Source organism: Mustelus asterias, chromosome 4 (genome assembly GCF_964213995.1).
Source record: "Mustelus asterias chromosome 4, sMusAst1.hap1.1, whole genome shotgun sequence".
In the NCBI taxonomy this organism is placed as follows: domain Eukaryota; kingdom Metazoa; phylum Chordata; class Chondrichthyes; order Carcharhiniformes; family Triakidae; genus Mustelus; species Mustelus asterias.
Genome location: NC_135804.1, coordinates 139410821 through 139426323, shown reverse-complemented (window position 1 = coordinate 139426323; position 15503 = coordinate 139410821). Strand labels below are relative to the sequence as shown.

At 50.9% G+C, this 15503-nt stretch overlaps 1 protein-coding gene across 4 annotated transcripts in view; it reads left to right on the top strand.

Annotated features, from left to right (window-relative positions):
• LOC144493010 (phosphatidylinositol-3-phosphate phosphatase MTMR1-like) overlaps nt 1-15503 on the top strand; it is a 78567-nt gene that overhangs the window by 50425 nt on the left and 12639 nt on the right. For all 4 annotated transcript variants that reach the window (XM_078211794.1, XM_078211793.1, XM_078211792.1 and 1 more), the window contains 2 exons: nt 6807-6920; nt 7370-7546. In XM_078211794.1, coding sequence (XP_078067920.1) covers nt 6807-6920; nt 7370-7546 — 291 coding nt within the window. The remainder of the gene's footprint in view (nt 1-6806; nt 6921-7369; nt 7547-15503) is intronic.

Sequence of the window (15503 nt, the reverse complement as noted above, 5' to 3'; positions counted from 1 at the left end):
CACGCTCCCTCGCACACGCTCCCTCGCTCACGCTCCCTCGCTCACGCTCCCTCGCTCACGCTCTCTCGCTCACGCTCCCTCGCTCTGGCTCTCCCTCGCTCCCGCTCCCTCGCTCCCGCACCCTCGCTCCCGCTCCCTCGCTCCCGCTCCCTCGCTCCCGCTCCCTCGCTCCCGCACCCTCGCTCCCGCTCTCGCTCCCTCGCTCCCGCTCCCTCGCTCCCGCTCCCTCGCTCCCGCTCCCTCGCTCACGCTCCCTCGCTCCCGCTCCCTCGCTCCCGCTCCCTCGCTCTCGCTCACGCGCTCCCTCGCTCTCGCGCTCCCTCTCTCTCGCGCTCCCTCTCTCTCGCGCTCCCTCTCTCTCGCGCTCCCTCTCTCTCGCGCTCCCTCTCTCTCGCGCTCCCTCTCTCTCGCGCTCCCTCTCTCTCGCGCTCCCTCTCTCTCGCGCTCCCTCTCTCACGCGCTCCCTCTCTCACGCGCTCCCTCTCTCACGCGCTCCCTCTCTCACGCGCTCCCTCTCTCACGCGCTCCCTCTCTCACGCGCTCTCTCGCTCTCACGCGCTCTCTCGCTCTCGCGCTCTCTCTCGCTCACGCGCTCTCTCTCGCTCACGCCCTCTCTCTCGCTCACGCCCTCTCTCTCGCTCACGCGCTCTCTCTCGCTCACGCGCTCTCTCTCGCTCACGCGCTCTCTCTCGCTCACGCGCTCTCTCTCGCTCACGCGCTCTCTCTCGCTCACGCGCTCTCTCTCGCTCACGCGCTCTCTCTCGCTCACGCGCTCTCTCTCACTCACGCGCTCTCTCTCGCTCACGCGCTCTCTCTCGCTCACGCGCTCTCTCTCGCTCACGCGCTCTCTCTCGCTCACGCGCTCTCCCTCGCTCACGCGCTCTCCCTCGCTCACGCGCTCTCCCTCGCTCACGCGCACTCCCTCGCTCACGCGCTCTCCCTCGCTCACGCGCTCTCCCTCGCTCACGCGCTCTCTCTCTCTCACGCGCTCTCTCTCGCTCACGCGCTCTCTCTCGCTCACGCGCTCTCTCTCGCTCACGCGCTCTCTCTCGCTCACGCGCTCTCTCTCGCTCACGCGCTCTCTCTCGCTCACGCGCTCTCTCTCGCTCACGCGCTCTCTCTCGCTCACGCGCTCTCTCTCGCTCACGCGCTCTCTCTCGCTCACGCGCTCTCCCTCGCTCACGCGCTCTCCCTCGCTCACGCGCTCTCCCTCGCTCACGCGCACTCCCTCGCTCACGCGCTCTCCCTCGCTCACGCGCTCTCTCTCGCTCACGCGCTCTCCCTCGCTCACGCGCTCTCCCTCGCTCACGCGCTCTCCCTCGCTCACGCGCTCTCCCTCGCTCACGCGCTCTCCCTCGCTCACGCGCTCTCCCTCGCTCACGCGCTCTCCCTCGCTCACGCGCTCTCCCTCGCTCACGCGCTCTCCCTCGCTCACGCGCTCTCCCTCGCTCACGCGCTCTCCCTCGCTCACGCGCTCTCCCTCGCTCACGCGCTCTCCCTCGCTCACGCGCTCTCCCTCGCTCACGCGCTCTCTCTCGCTCACGCGCTCTCTCTCGCTCACGCGCTCTCTCTCGCTCACGCGCTCTCTCTCGCTCACGCCCTCTCTCTCGCTCACGCCCTCTCTCTCGCTCACGCCCTCTCTCTCGCTCACGCCCTCTCTCTCGCTCACGCGCTCTCTCTCGCTCACGCGCTCTCTCTCTCACGCGCTCTCTCTCGCTCACGCGCTCTCTCTCGCTCACGCGCTCTCTCTCGCTCACGCGCTCTCCCTCGCTCACGCGCTCTCTCTCGCTCACGCCCTCTCTCTCGCTCACGTCCTCTCTCTCGCTCACGCGCTCTCTCTCGCTCACGCGCTCTCTCTCGCTCACGCGCTCTCTCTCGCTCACGCGCTCTCTCTCGCTCACGCGCTCTCTCTCTCACGCGCTCTCTCCCTCACGCGCTCTCTCTCGCTCACGCGCTCTCTCTCGCTCACGCGCTCTCTCTCGCTCACGCGCTCTCCCTCGCTCACGCGCTCTCCCTCGCTCACGCGCTCTCTCTCGCTCACGCGCTCTCTCTCGCTCACGCGCTCTCTCTCGCTCACGCGCTCTCTCTCGCTCACGCGCTCTCTCTCGCTCACGCGCTCTCTCTCGCTCACGCCCTCTCTCTCGCTCACGCCCTCTCTCTCGCTCACGCCCTCTCTCTCGCTCACGCGCTCTCTCTCGCTCACGCGCTCTCTCTCGCTCACGCGCTCTCTCTCTCACGCGCTCTCTCTCGCTCACGCGCTCTCTCTCGCTCACGCGCTCTCTCTCGCTCACGCGCTCTCCCTCGCTCACGCGCTCTCTCTCGCTCACGCCCTCTCTCTCGCTCACGCCCTCTCTCTCGCTCACGCGCTCTCTCTCGCTCACGCGCTCTCTCTCGCTCACGCGCTCTCTCTCGCTCACGCGCTCTCTCTCGCTCACGCGCTCTCTCTCTCACGCGCTCTCTCTCGCTCACGCGCTCTCTCTCGCTCACGCGCTCTCTCTCGCTCACGCGCTCTCTCTCGCTCACGCGCTCTCTCTCGCTCACGCGCTCTCCCTCGCTCACGCGCTCTCTCGCTCACGCGCTCTCTCTCGCTCACGCGCTCTCTCTCGCTCACGCGCTCTCTCTCGCTCACGCGCTCTCTCTCGCTCACGCGCTCTCTCTCGCTCACGCGCTCTCTCGCTCACGCGCTCTCTCTCGCTCACGCGCTCTCTCTCGCTCACGCGCTCTCTCTCGCTCACGCGCTCTCTCTCGCTCACGCGCTCTCTCTCGCTCACGCGCTCTCTCGCTCACGCGCTCTCTCTCGCTCACGCGCTCTCTCTCGCTCACGCGCTCTCTCTCGCTCACGCGCTCTCCCTCGCTCACGCGCTCTCCCTCGCTCACGCGCTCTCCCTCGCTCACGCGCTCTCCCTCGCTCACGCGCTCTCCCTCGCTCACGCGCTCTCCCTCGCTCACGCGCTCTCCCTCGCTCACGCGCTCTCCCTCGCTCACGCGCTCTCCCTCGCTCACGCCCTCTCCCTCGCTCACGCCCTCTCCCTCGCTCACGCCCTCTCCCTCGCTCACGCCCTCTCCCTCGCTCACGCCCTCTCTCTCGCTCACGCCCTCTCTCTCGCTCACGCCCTCTCTCTCGCTCACGCCCTCTCTCTCGCTCACGCCCTCTCTCTCGCTCACGCCCTCTCTCTCGCTCACGCGCTCTCTCTCGCTCACGCGCTCTCTCTCGCTCACGCGCTCTCTCTCGCTCACGCGCTCTCTCTCGCTCACGCGCTCTCTCTCGCTCACGCGCTCTCTCGCTCACGCGCTCTCTCGCTCACGCGCTCTCTCTCGCTCACGCGCTCTCTCTCGCTCACGCGCTCTCTCTCGCTCACGCGCTCTCTCTCGCTCACGCGCTCTCTCTCGCTCACGCGCTCTCTCTCGCTCACGCGCTCTCTCTCGCTCACGCGCTCTCTCTCGCTCTCTCGCTCTCTCTCGCTCTCTCTCGCTCTCTCTCGCTCTCTCTCGCTCACGCGCTCTCTCGCTCACGCGCTCTCTCGCTCACGCGCTCTCTCGCTCACGCGCTCTCTCTCGCTCTCTCTCGCTCTCTCTCGCTCTCTCTCGCTCTCTCTCGCTCTCTCTCGCTCACTCTAATTAACCAGAAGCTCCAATGGCAAGGAAAAGAAGTCATGAAGTCCAGTTCACTCCAGGGTATTGAGAATTCTCCGATCTTGTACACCCCATCGCCGGCGCCTGTGAGAATGGAGAATTTGATGCTCAACCAATTCTCCATTCACAGCAGCGGGACCGGAAAATCCCAACCACGGACGAGGTCGAAGAACCCCGTCCTCAATCTGTCTGTGCGGAGTCTGCACGTTCTCCCCGTGTCTGCGTGGGTTTCCTCTGGGTGCTCCGGTTTCCTCCCACAGTCTGAAAGAAATGCCGGTTAGGCCATGCTAAATTCTCCCTCAGTGTAACCCGAACAGGCACCAGAGTGTGGCAACTAGGAGATAACTTCTTTGCAGTGTTAACGTAAGCCTACTTGTGACTAATACATTTTTTTTAAAAAGGGCCTTCTTTGACTTGTCGGACAAATGCACCAGCGCATCATTCCATTTTAAACCGTGCTTATCTGGAATGTCGTCATTCCGGTTGCATGTGGTTAGCCATTTACATTCAACATTCCCTCGGTTACCCAGTCTCTCCATTTTCATTTCAAGTCCTACAAGACCTGAAGAGGAAGCAGAGAATGCTGGAAAAGCTCAGCATGTTTCGCAGTCTTCATCAGATGAAGAATCAAACAGTCTTAAAACTGTAACTCTGTTCCCTCTCCCTACGGATACTGCCAGACTTGCTGAGTTTTTCCAGCATTCTCTGTTTGTTTCAGATTCCAGCATCCGCAGCATTTTGCTTATGTTAGACTGAAGAGGAAATTGCCAGCTCTGTCCCGGTGTTGTAAACTGCAGCTGGAGCATGAATATTTGGCCTTCAAAATAAGAAGTAGATGGACACGTAAAGTCACTAGATTTTATTCTCATGCATTGATTGTCGTTGAGAGAAGACTTTTGTGTTAGTTTGGAGATGATGCAAAACTGAAAGCCGTTGGTTACCTTTCCAGAGAAGAGTAAACGAAAACAGCCGCTAGGGCATAACAAAACATATTAGCCATTGCATAAAGTACCTGTGATTCACACCATCCCCTTTCCCAGGCCAAGAAGGCAGTTGCAAAATCCATTCCCAGGCTTCTGAGTGTTATTTTCTAACTGGCCAGCAGGTGATGCACAAGAGCAATCTTGGTGACTCATCCATCTTTGTTCTTCGATTCTGCATGGTTTCCCACCCACTCCTCCAGCGGCAGGGAGGCACAGTGGGTTAGCACTGCTGCCTCATAGCACCAGCGACCCGGGTTCAATTCCCGGCTTGGGTCACAGTCTGTGCGGAGTCTGCACGTTCTCCCCGTGTCTGCCTGGGTTTTCTCCGGGGTGCTACGGTTTCCTCCCACAGTCCAAAGATGTGCTGGTTAGGTGCATTGGCCATGCTAAATTCTCCCTCAGTGTACCCAAACAGGCACCGGAGTGTGGCAACTAAGGGATTTTCACAGTAACTTCTTGCAGTGTTAATGTAAGCCTACTTGTGACACTAATAATTAAACTTAAACCCCTCTGCCTCAGGGTCCATCCACTGACCTACTTTTCACCCGCCCAGGCCCATGCCTCTGTCACCCTCCCACTGCCTGGCTCTGGGAGTTCCTCTCTCCCTGACTCTGGGTGCCATTTTCCCATCTATGCTCTAAGTGCAGGAGCGGGTGTGAAAATCTGTGTTTTCCCGCTGGTTGCAATGGTGGGTTTTAACGCTGTATTGCGTTCTACCCACCGGCAAAAACGTTGAATCACGAATGGTGACATTCAGAGCCACTGGCAATGGATGGCCTCCCTGTGCCCAGTGCCCTGTGGTGCCAGTCCCTGGAGAATGTGGCAAATGTGAGTCACCAGATCCTTGGACTTGCAGAGATATCGGCAACACTGTCTCTCACTCATCTACGTACAAGACGCGTGAGGTGTGTACACCTTCAGTCTTGTGAGACACCCAGGCACCATGCTTCTCTTAGCCTCATCTGTTGCATCTGGAAGGAGCCCCTGGCTCCAGCGGGTTTAGCTCCTCCATTCGGTGAGCCTGGCATCGCAACCACAATCGTCTCTACCTTCTCTCCTGTGATAATGCAGACAGCAACAAGTCCAGCCTCCACCTTCCTGAAGTTCTCCCCTCTGTAGCATCAATGAGAGAATAAATGAATCAGCATGAGCCTCCATAGCTCCTCTTTCTGTAGATTTACAGCGTGTGACGGTGGGTTTGAGAGATTGGATCCGCTGACTGCTCCTATTCGCCACGGAAATCCTAGCCAGTGCAAGGAATAGTTAATGGCATTCCCCCCCCCACTCCATACTCCCATTGACGTGACTGGCTGCTTTGTGATTGGATTTTCCAGGAGCTGGGATCCTCAATCACTGCACTGTCATGCTTCACTCTTTGCGATATTCATAAAGTCTGATATACATTGAGGAACTGTGATTATTGGAGGTGGCTTGGAGACTTCTCATATGTAAGCCTGCCAGCGCCAGTCTGTAAACTCCCGCTTTAAAGATGCATCTGGAGATTGCCCAGTTGCCAAACTGGTCTTGTTATTGCCGTGGGCAATTGGCATGCTGAGAACAAAAGCTTAAACTGTCATGAGTGGTCGTTTAATCTAGTGTGAATGTACTTCATTGTTTCACTCTCCTGATTCCCAGCATTGTCATTGAAAAGCTCCTAATCTATCTCAGGTGTGTCCTTGCTACAATCCCTCTGGCCCCATCCCCCTCGAGACCACTCCCCGCCCCTCCTTTGGTTGCTGTGCGATCCTAGGACTCAGGAGGCTGTTGTTCTGGGAGCAGCCCTGGCCTCCTCTGGCTGGTAGCTTTTGGCAGTGGGAAGTTGTCTTCTCGGGTCCTCGTTCTGGAGGAAGGCTCACCACTGTCTACCTAACTGTTTGATGGGTGGAAGGTACAATGACTTTCCTGCTCAGAGTCAACATGGGTGAGGAAATGGAAGGTTCAGCCTCTTGTCTTTGTGTCTCTTTCTATCCTCCCCCCTCCTCCGTCCATCAAAATGGGTAAAGTTAAGGGTGGGAATACATTGTAAAGGAAAAGAGTGACCAGAAGTCAGAGTTTTACCATTCTGTGGCTCAGAGTGTCCGAGTCCCTGCAACCCTTATCACCTGCCTTCCTCAGTAATGTGTAAAGTTTAGAAATTGTTCTCTGATAATTTTCTTATATCTTGTACATCTGTACCATTTCTACCTCTAGTTTCCTGCAGCCTTTGAGTTTAATGAGCTCTTCCTATTGACCATTCTGGACCATCTGTACAGCTGCCTGTTTGGGACATTCCTTTATAACTGTGAACAACAAAGAATGAAGGAGGTATGTTAAGTGTTTGACCTTTAACGTTTGTAAAATATTTACTGACAGACACCATTGGAACTCAATTTTCACAGTCTCTGTGCTATTTACATTATTACTGGTAGCAAATAACATACACAGCAGGAGGGTTATTTGAAGAAAGATGAATGTCTTACTCTCAGCAATCAATAACTCTGTACTTCCACTGTCACCAATGCTGTCATTGAATACTTTGCTGAGATAATGAACTAAAATGATTAACATTATTGTTGTGCGACTTGCTATAGAATTTAAAGTGCAAATAGGAAAGAATTTCACGGCTCTGTGCTTTCCCATCTGTGGTGAGAATTACCGTTTGTGATATTGAAATTTGAAGTGTTGATTTGTACACGCTGTAACTGCTAATAGTGTCCATTGAACAAGACCAGGTTGGAATCTAACCCTGCTGTACCCTGTTCCTGTTGCTCCAGGAAGTGCAGACAAAGACTGTCTCCCTCTGGTCCTACATAAACAGCCAATTGGAGGAGTTCACCAACCCATTTTATGTGAATTACGAAAACCATGTGCTGTACCCAGTTGCCAGTTTGCGGCACTTGGAACTGTGGGTTAACTATTACGTGAGGTGGAACCCAAGGATGAGACCTCAGGTAAGCTGGTTATAAAACAAAAGAACATCCTGGAGACCAAAGCATGAGGGTTCCTTTCTTCCCACTTGTGGAAATGCCCCAGTAAAACCTATTAATTCCACTGCCTTTGATGTTTCCGAGTTTGTTTATTTCTGCTCCCTTTAAACCATGGGTCCTTTCTCCACCCCTGTATTTCTTACCATCTATCACACAGTTTAAGAAGGATAGAGGAACCTGTCAGCTTTGATTCCCTTGGTATCCCCTGCTCCTCTGGGGCAGAAAGTTGTGGTTTCAAATCCCACTCCAGGGACTCGGGCATGTAACTGAGGCTGACAGTCTTGGGACAGAACTGAGGGAGCGCTGATGTGTCATAGAGTCTTAGAATCTTAGAAACCCTACAGCACAGAAAGAGGCCATTCGGCCCATCAAGTCTGCACCGACCACAATCCCACCCATGCCCTACCCCCATATCCCTACATATTTACCCACTAATCCCTTTAACCTACGCATCCCAGGACACTAAGGGGCAATTTTAGCATGGCCAATCAACCTAACCCGCACATCTTTGGACTGGCTCATCCACTGGAGTGGGTTCCAATAGAACAGGACTTCGATGCTGGTAGATGTAGCTTCAGGGAGGATGCTAGCTTTGGTCCAGCAGTCTTCCCATTTGCTTCCCAGGATTTGTTGCAAGCACCACTGACGGAAGTTCTTGAGGATCTTAACGTGGTGTTTTCACGACAGAGAAGGGTGGTCAACACAACAGCCATATAAACCTGAACCTTTGTTAACTTCCAAAGGCCCCTGTTGTCAAAGACATGGTAGAGCAGTTTGAAGAAGAGTGTGTGCTGGCACAGTCAACTTGGTGCTGGGCTCCCTCATTGATGATAGTTCCCCTCGGAGAGGTGGCTGCTGAGATATGTGAAGTGCTGCACATACTCCAGAGTCACCTGTCTACATGGATGGCGTGGCGGATGCCCAAGAAGAAAGGTAACAAGTACATGGAAACACATAGAGGTTTACAGCATGGAAACAGGCCCTCCGGCCCAACTTGTCCATGCTGCCCTTATTTTTTTTTTAAAAACCCCAAAACTAATCCCAATTGCCCGCATTTGGCCCATATGCCTCGATACCCATCGTACCCATGTAACTGTCTAAATGCTTTTAGTACCCGTCTCTACTATTACCTCCGGCAGCTTGTTCCAGACACTCACCACCCTCTGTGTGAAGAAATTGCCCCTCTGGACACTTTTGTATCTCTCCCCTCTCACCTTAAACCTATGCCCTCTAGTTTTAGACTCCCCTACCTTTGGGAAAAGATATTAACTATCTACCTTGTCAATGCCCCTCATTATTATATAGACCTCTATAAGATCACCCCTCAGCCTCCTACGCTCCAGAGAAAAAAGTCCCAGTCTATCCAGCCTCTCCTTTGGACAAGACACTTAACTGCCCTCTCAGGCAGAGTAAAAGATCCCCCTGCACTATTTCAAATAAGAGCAGAGAGTTCTCCTCAGTGTCCTGACCAATATTCATCCTTCAACCATCACAACCAAAACCAATTATTTGACCGTTATCTCAGTGCTGTTTGTGAGAGCTTGATTTACACAAACTGGCTGCTGTATTTCTGACATTACAACGGTGACCACACTTCAAAAATTCTTCATTGGTGGTACAGCGATTTGGGGCTGGCACAGCCTCACAGCGCCAGGGACCCTGGTTCAATTCCAGCCTTGGGTGACTGACTGTGTGGAGTTTGCGTGTTCTTCCCGTGTCTGCGTGGGTTTCCTCCGGGTGCTCCGGTTTCCTCCCACAGTCCAAAAATGTGCGGGTTAGGTTGATTGGCCAATGCTAAATTGCCCCAGGGAGCCTGGCATGTTAAATAGGTGAGATTACGGGGATAGGGCCTGGGTGGGATTGTGGTCGGTGCAGACTCGATGGGCCAAATGGCGTCTTTCTGCACTGTAGGGATTCTGTGATTCTATAGAATCATAGAAACCCTACAGTGCAGAAAGAAGCCATTTGGCCCATCGAGTCTGCACCGACCACAATCCCACCCAGGCCCTATCCCCATATCCCTACATATTTACCCACTAATCCCTCTAACCTACGCATCTCAGGACACTAAGGGGCAATTTTAGCATGGCCAATCAACCTAACCCGCACATCTTTAGACTGTGGGAGGAAGCCGGAGCACCCGGAAGAAACCCACGCAGACACGGGGAGAATGTGCAAACTCCACACAGACAGTGACCCAAGCCAGGAATCGAACCCAGCTCCCTGGAGCTGTGAAGCAGCAGTGCTAACCACTGTGCCACCCTGCTGCCCCGTGCCTATGTTGAGGTTGTACAAGGTGCTTTATGAATCCCAGTTCTTTTGTTCAGTTTGTTTGTTTTCCCCTGTTTTCCAGGTTCAAAGGTTAATCAAATCTTTTCCTCCATGTGTCAAACCTTAAATCTGCTATTTTTGTTCTATTTCTGCTTAATCCCCTACAACCGTCCCCATTCTGTTTCTTTACTGCCTCCTTCACCCCCTCGGCCGTTCTTTCAGTTTGAATTCTCAAGTGGCTTTCTCTTGATCTTCCTCACCTTCTCCCTCTCATCTTTCCTGTTCCGTTTCCTGTTGGTTTCTTACGTTCTTCAGCAGACATTTCTCCCTAATAATAATCTTCGTTAAAAATCAATCCGCACAACGTTTCAGCAGAAAACGTCAGTTGGAAATGCATTTCTATCCTCGGTCGATATTCAGATCAACAGAAATGATTGATTTGCTGGGTCAATGGACCCAGTTACTGGAACTGAAGTGTGATTAGGATCTGTGCTAATTGTGGTGTTGTTGAATAATTAAATCCCACATGCATCCTCCGTTGCTATCTATAATTTAAAAAATTAGCAGTAATCCTAATGTTTATATTCATTATGGTTTAGAAACTGTTTAGATACTGTTGAATATTTGGGGTGTTATTGGTGTCAGAGATGTAGTTGGACGCATTCCGAATATTAGCCAAGTAAAGAGAGTGAATGATTTCCAGGTATTGGTAACCTGTTGGAATTCGGGGTGCTGATAGTCATTTAATCCTTCAACTCCTTTTCCTCCTGTTTCTTATTGGCAATAGCAGTTATATCTAAAGGGGTGGCACAGTGGGTTAGCACTGCTGCTTCACAGCGCCAGGGACCCCGGGTTCGATTCCCGGCTTGGGTCACTGTCTGTGCGGAGTCTGCACATTCTCCCCGTGTCTGCGTGGGTTTCCTCCGGGTGCTCCGGTTTCCTCCCACAGTCCGAAAGACGTGCTGATTAGGTGAATTGGCCATCCTAAATTCTCCCTCAGTGTACCCGAACAGACGCCGGAGTGTGGCGACAAGGGGATTTTCACAGTAGCTGCATTGCAGTGTTAATGTAAGCCTACTTGTGACTAATAAATAAACTTTAAGACTCAGCACAGGCTAATGTCTGAGAAGTAGTCTCAAAGCATAGCATTACCATTACACTCTGGTTAGACGGACCGTGTAAATGCTCCCTGGTCTGCCCCAGTTCCATCACATGGGTCAATGCAGTACATCAATCCTGTACAAATCTCTGAGCTCGGGAAATCCTTCTTATTCTTTCTTAATGCAGCAAAGTCTGTGGAGACATTGACTTTCATTGTCTAGCTATCATTTGAACCCTGCGTGTCCACTCAAGTGACGTCAAACTCTCAAGCAATTAGTTTCCTGTGGTCCGCCCAGTACTGGGATTCAACATTGCCATATCAAGCAGTGAAAACCTGGCGGTCTTTGAACACAGGTGTCTTGCCTGGGATTTAAGGCACTGTTGTTTCCTCCACTCTCTGGGAGATGTTTATCTCTCTGTTCCCATACAGCAGGTTACCGCACGGTGGCACAGTGGTCAGCACTGCTGCCTCACACCGCCAGGGACCTGGGTTCGATTCTCGGCTTGGGTCACTGTCTGTGCCGTGTCTGCATGTTCTCCCTGTGTCTGCGTGGGTTTTCTCCGGGTGCTCCGGTTTCCTCCTACAGTCTGAAAGACGTGCTGGTTAGGTGCATTGGCCGTGCTAAATTCTCCCTCAGTGTAACCCGAACAGCTGCCGGAGTGTGGTGACCAGGGGATTTTCACAGTAACTGTTAATGTAAGCTTACTTGTTGAACTAATAAATAAACTTTTAAACTTTAAACCTGTTCTCACACTTTACGCTGCTGCTGATGTTTCTTTGTAGCCAATTGATCTTTTTGAGTAAATAAAACATTTGGTCAGTGAACGTCCAAACAACAATTCCCAAGTCCCCTCTCAACTGCCTGTCCTCACAGTGTGTTGCGAAGAGGATTAACAATATAGTTCATTCTAAGAATGAAATTAACAGAAGTGTGGCTTTTCAGCTAGTTCCCATGAATCAGCAAGAAAACATAATGTAGTGACTTTCCGGGATTCTTAAGGGAGTAATCCTGACCGCACCCTAAAATATTGGGGATTTATGACATGCTTTCGAACAGGAAATCTTTAAAAAAAAATTCATTTGTGGGACATGGGTATCGCTGGCATTTATTGCCCATCCCTAGTTGCTCTTGGAGGGCAGTTGAGAATCAACCACATTGCTGTGGCTCTGGAGTCACACGTGGGCCAGACCGGGTAAAGACGGCAGATTTCCTTCCCTAAAGGACATTAGTGAACCAGATGGGGTTTTTCCGACCAATGGTTTCATGATCATCAGTAGATTCCTAATTCCAGATATTTTTTATTGAATTCAAATTCCACCATCTACTGTGGCCGGATTCGAACATGGGTCCTCAGAACGTTAGCTGACCACCCGGTCATCGCCTCCCCGAATTTGTGAATGCATTTGCACTCTTTGAATTAAGAGTGAGGGTCGCTAACTTGTGGCCTGTTTATAAAGAGAAAACCGTGGCTGACCTTTGTGAATGGATATCATCAGACGCTGGTGTTCACTGTCTCTCTAAATACCAACTATCGGTTTGACAAACTGTTTGGGTGTAGCCTGCCCAAAATGGACAAATCATTTCTCTTTCATGAAATGTTTTCCTCGCAAGGTGACATTGAAAGATTTATGGGCTATAATTGCTGAATGTATTATGCCTTGGGTTGTGCAAAAGGATTTGGTTCTGTACAAATACCCTCAGCTATTGGTACTGGGCATTGTAACATGTAACTGTTTACAGATGCATGTTTCACCCTCACGGCTTACCATCAAAGCACTGAGTGATGTTTAATATCTGTATAATGAGCCTCACACACATTCCAAAGTGTAAGTTTATTACTGTCCTCTCTCCAGAATAATGGTCCAGAATTGTTTCGACAAATGCATTGAGTTATTTGTCTGCTACCCTTTATGGCAATTAATTTACAATGGTTTGTAATATATACAAGCACAAACCTATTTTAAACTGTTTTACTGTAATTTGTTACAAAAATAAATCAACTCACAAAAATAACTTGAAGTGAAAGTTATAGCGCAGGAGATCATTCAGCCCATCGTGCTAGTGCTAAGTAATGTTATCCATGATTTCCAGGCTCTGTCAGTAGCCTTAGCCTTCTCCTCCGTTTGATATATTTGCACTGATGTTTTGAACCTTTGATGGAAAGTTTTCAATTATTAATGTAAATTTAAAAACAGAAAATGCTGGAAATACTCAACAGGTCCGGCAGCATCTGTGGAGAGAGAAACAGAGTTAACGTTTCATGTCAGTGATCTTTTGTCAGAACTCCGATTTGCTTTGGTCCATTTTTGTGTGCTGATGGAAGAGAGAATCATACACTGGTGTATTAGCACTGACTGAGAGGAATCCTCACTGCTGATCAGGTTTACTGTCTGACTGAACATAAGGGAGCTCAGCTCTTTAATGGTAGTGTCTGGCTGAGAAACATGTAGACAAACTGGGTAGGATGAGAGCTCTGGTACAGTCAGCAGGGAGATACGGCTGGCAGATTCAGAGGCAGCAAGGGGGTGGTGGTGGGGGGGGGGGGGGGGTGAAAGAATCAAGCTGGCTGGAATGGAATGCTGTAAGTAACTGAAGTTAAGCTGCTGTGGAGCCAACTTGCCAGGTTAGGTCACCGTCATTCACCAGTTCTTGTCTGCAAAAAGAAAGGAAATTGCCTGGTGACTGTTAGAAATAATGAGGAGATGCCGGCGTTGGACTGTGGAAAGCTAGTGGCTTGTGCTACCAAATAAACCTGTTGGACTTTAACCTGGTGTTGTGAGACTGTTAGAAACACAGTCCATTGGGAATACCGCTGTACCGGTATGTGAACACGACAAGTTAATACTTCAGGCAGACACTCTTCATTGGGCCGTTTATAGTTTCCTTTCAATGTACTGTTGTTCGCTTTATTTCAGTATTTGTGGCTAGAAATTTAACAGCCAAAGTATTAAAATTAAAGCAAAATGATGCTAAAAGTTTATTTATTAGTCACAAGTAGGCTTACATTAACATTGCAATGAAGTTACTGTGAAAATCCTCCAGTCGCCACACTCTGGCGCCTGTACGGGTACACTGAGGGAGAATTTAGCTTGGTCAATTCACCTAACCTGCACATCCTTGGACTGTGGGAGGAAACCGGAGCACCCGGAGGAAACCCACGCAGACACGGGGAGAATGTGCAAACCCCACACAGACAGTGACCCAAGCCGGGAATCGAACCCGGGTCCCTGGCGCTGTGAGGCAGCAGTGCTAACCACTGTGCCACCGTGCCATCCTAATATTAGAAATCTGAAATAAAAATGAAAATTTCAGGAAACACTCTGGAGGTCAGGTGGAGAGAGAGACTGACTGAGAAATGGTTCCGGTTGGGTGGAAAAAGACTCACTGAGAAATGGTTCCAGTTGGGTGGAGAGAGACTGACTGAGAAATGGTTCTGGTTGATATCCTTTGCAAACAGTGACAAGAGCTGCTAAACGCTTTGTTTTAATTTGAGTTCTCAGGGTTTTATTAATTTATCTCTTCAGGGCACTTGATGCTGATTCCTCTTAATCCGCATCATTCTCCAACTTGAAAATGTATTCTCGATTCTGCTATGTGTGGTTAATCTAGCGATTTCCTATCGAATGCATTGGCACAGTACACAAATGTCCTGCTGGTTATCGTCAAAAAGTGTTAATAACTGGAGCCATTTCCAAGTGCTTTCTTAATAAAGAATCACATCATGCCAGCTGGAGGAATTTAAGCATTTCAGCTGCACTTTCTCATTCGAGACGCGCAGTGAGACATTGTCAGCCTCTATAAGATTTTACAATTTGCAGAGAATTTCAAATAAGTTTATACGTTCTGATCAAAAACACAAAGCTAATTGCAAGAAAAGGTGAATAATCTAGAAATGCACTTTTGCAAATAGTTTGCCACTTGTGTGGGTACCTTTAATTGTGATGTAAAATAACTTGAGGAATTTAATCGGGTGCTAAACATAGAAATTAGAAGCAGGAGGAGGCCATTCGGCCCTTCGAGCCTGCTCCGGCATTCATTTTGATCACGGCTGATCATCAAATTCAATATCCTGATCCTGCCTTTTCCCCCCATATATAGAAAATGCTTCAGTAAGAGCATCCCTCAGTCACTGAGGAATATTCATGTACTTGTTAGGGCTGCATGTTTTTACAAAGTAACAGCTTTTCACTTGTTTCCAAGCTTGTTTGAGGAGGCAGTGATGTCGTGGTATTGTCACTGGGCTAGTAATCCAGAGGCCCAGGCTCTGGGGACATGGGTTCAAATCCCACCATGGCAGCTGGTGGAATTTAAATTCAATGAATAAATCTGGAATTAAAAGCTAGTCTCAATAATAGTAAGTGTGAAACCATTGTCAATTGTTGTAAAAACCCATCTGACTCACTAACGTCCTTTGGAGAAGGAAATCTGCCACCTTTAACCGATCTGGCCTATATGTGACACAGCAATGTGATTGACACTTTACCCCCTGAAATCATCCAGCATGCCACTCAGTTTGAGGGCAATTAGAGATGGGCAACAAATGTTGG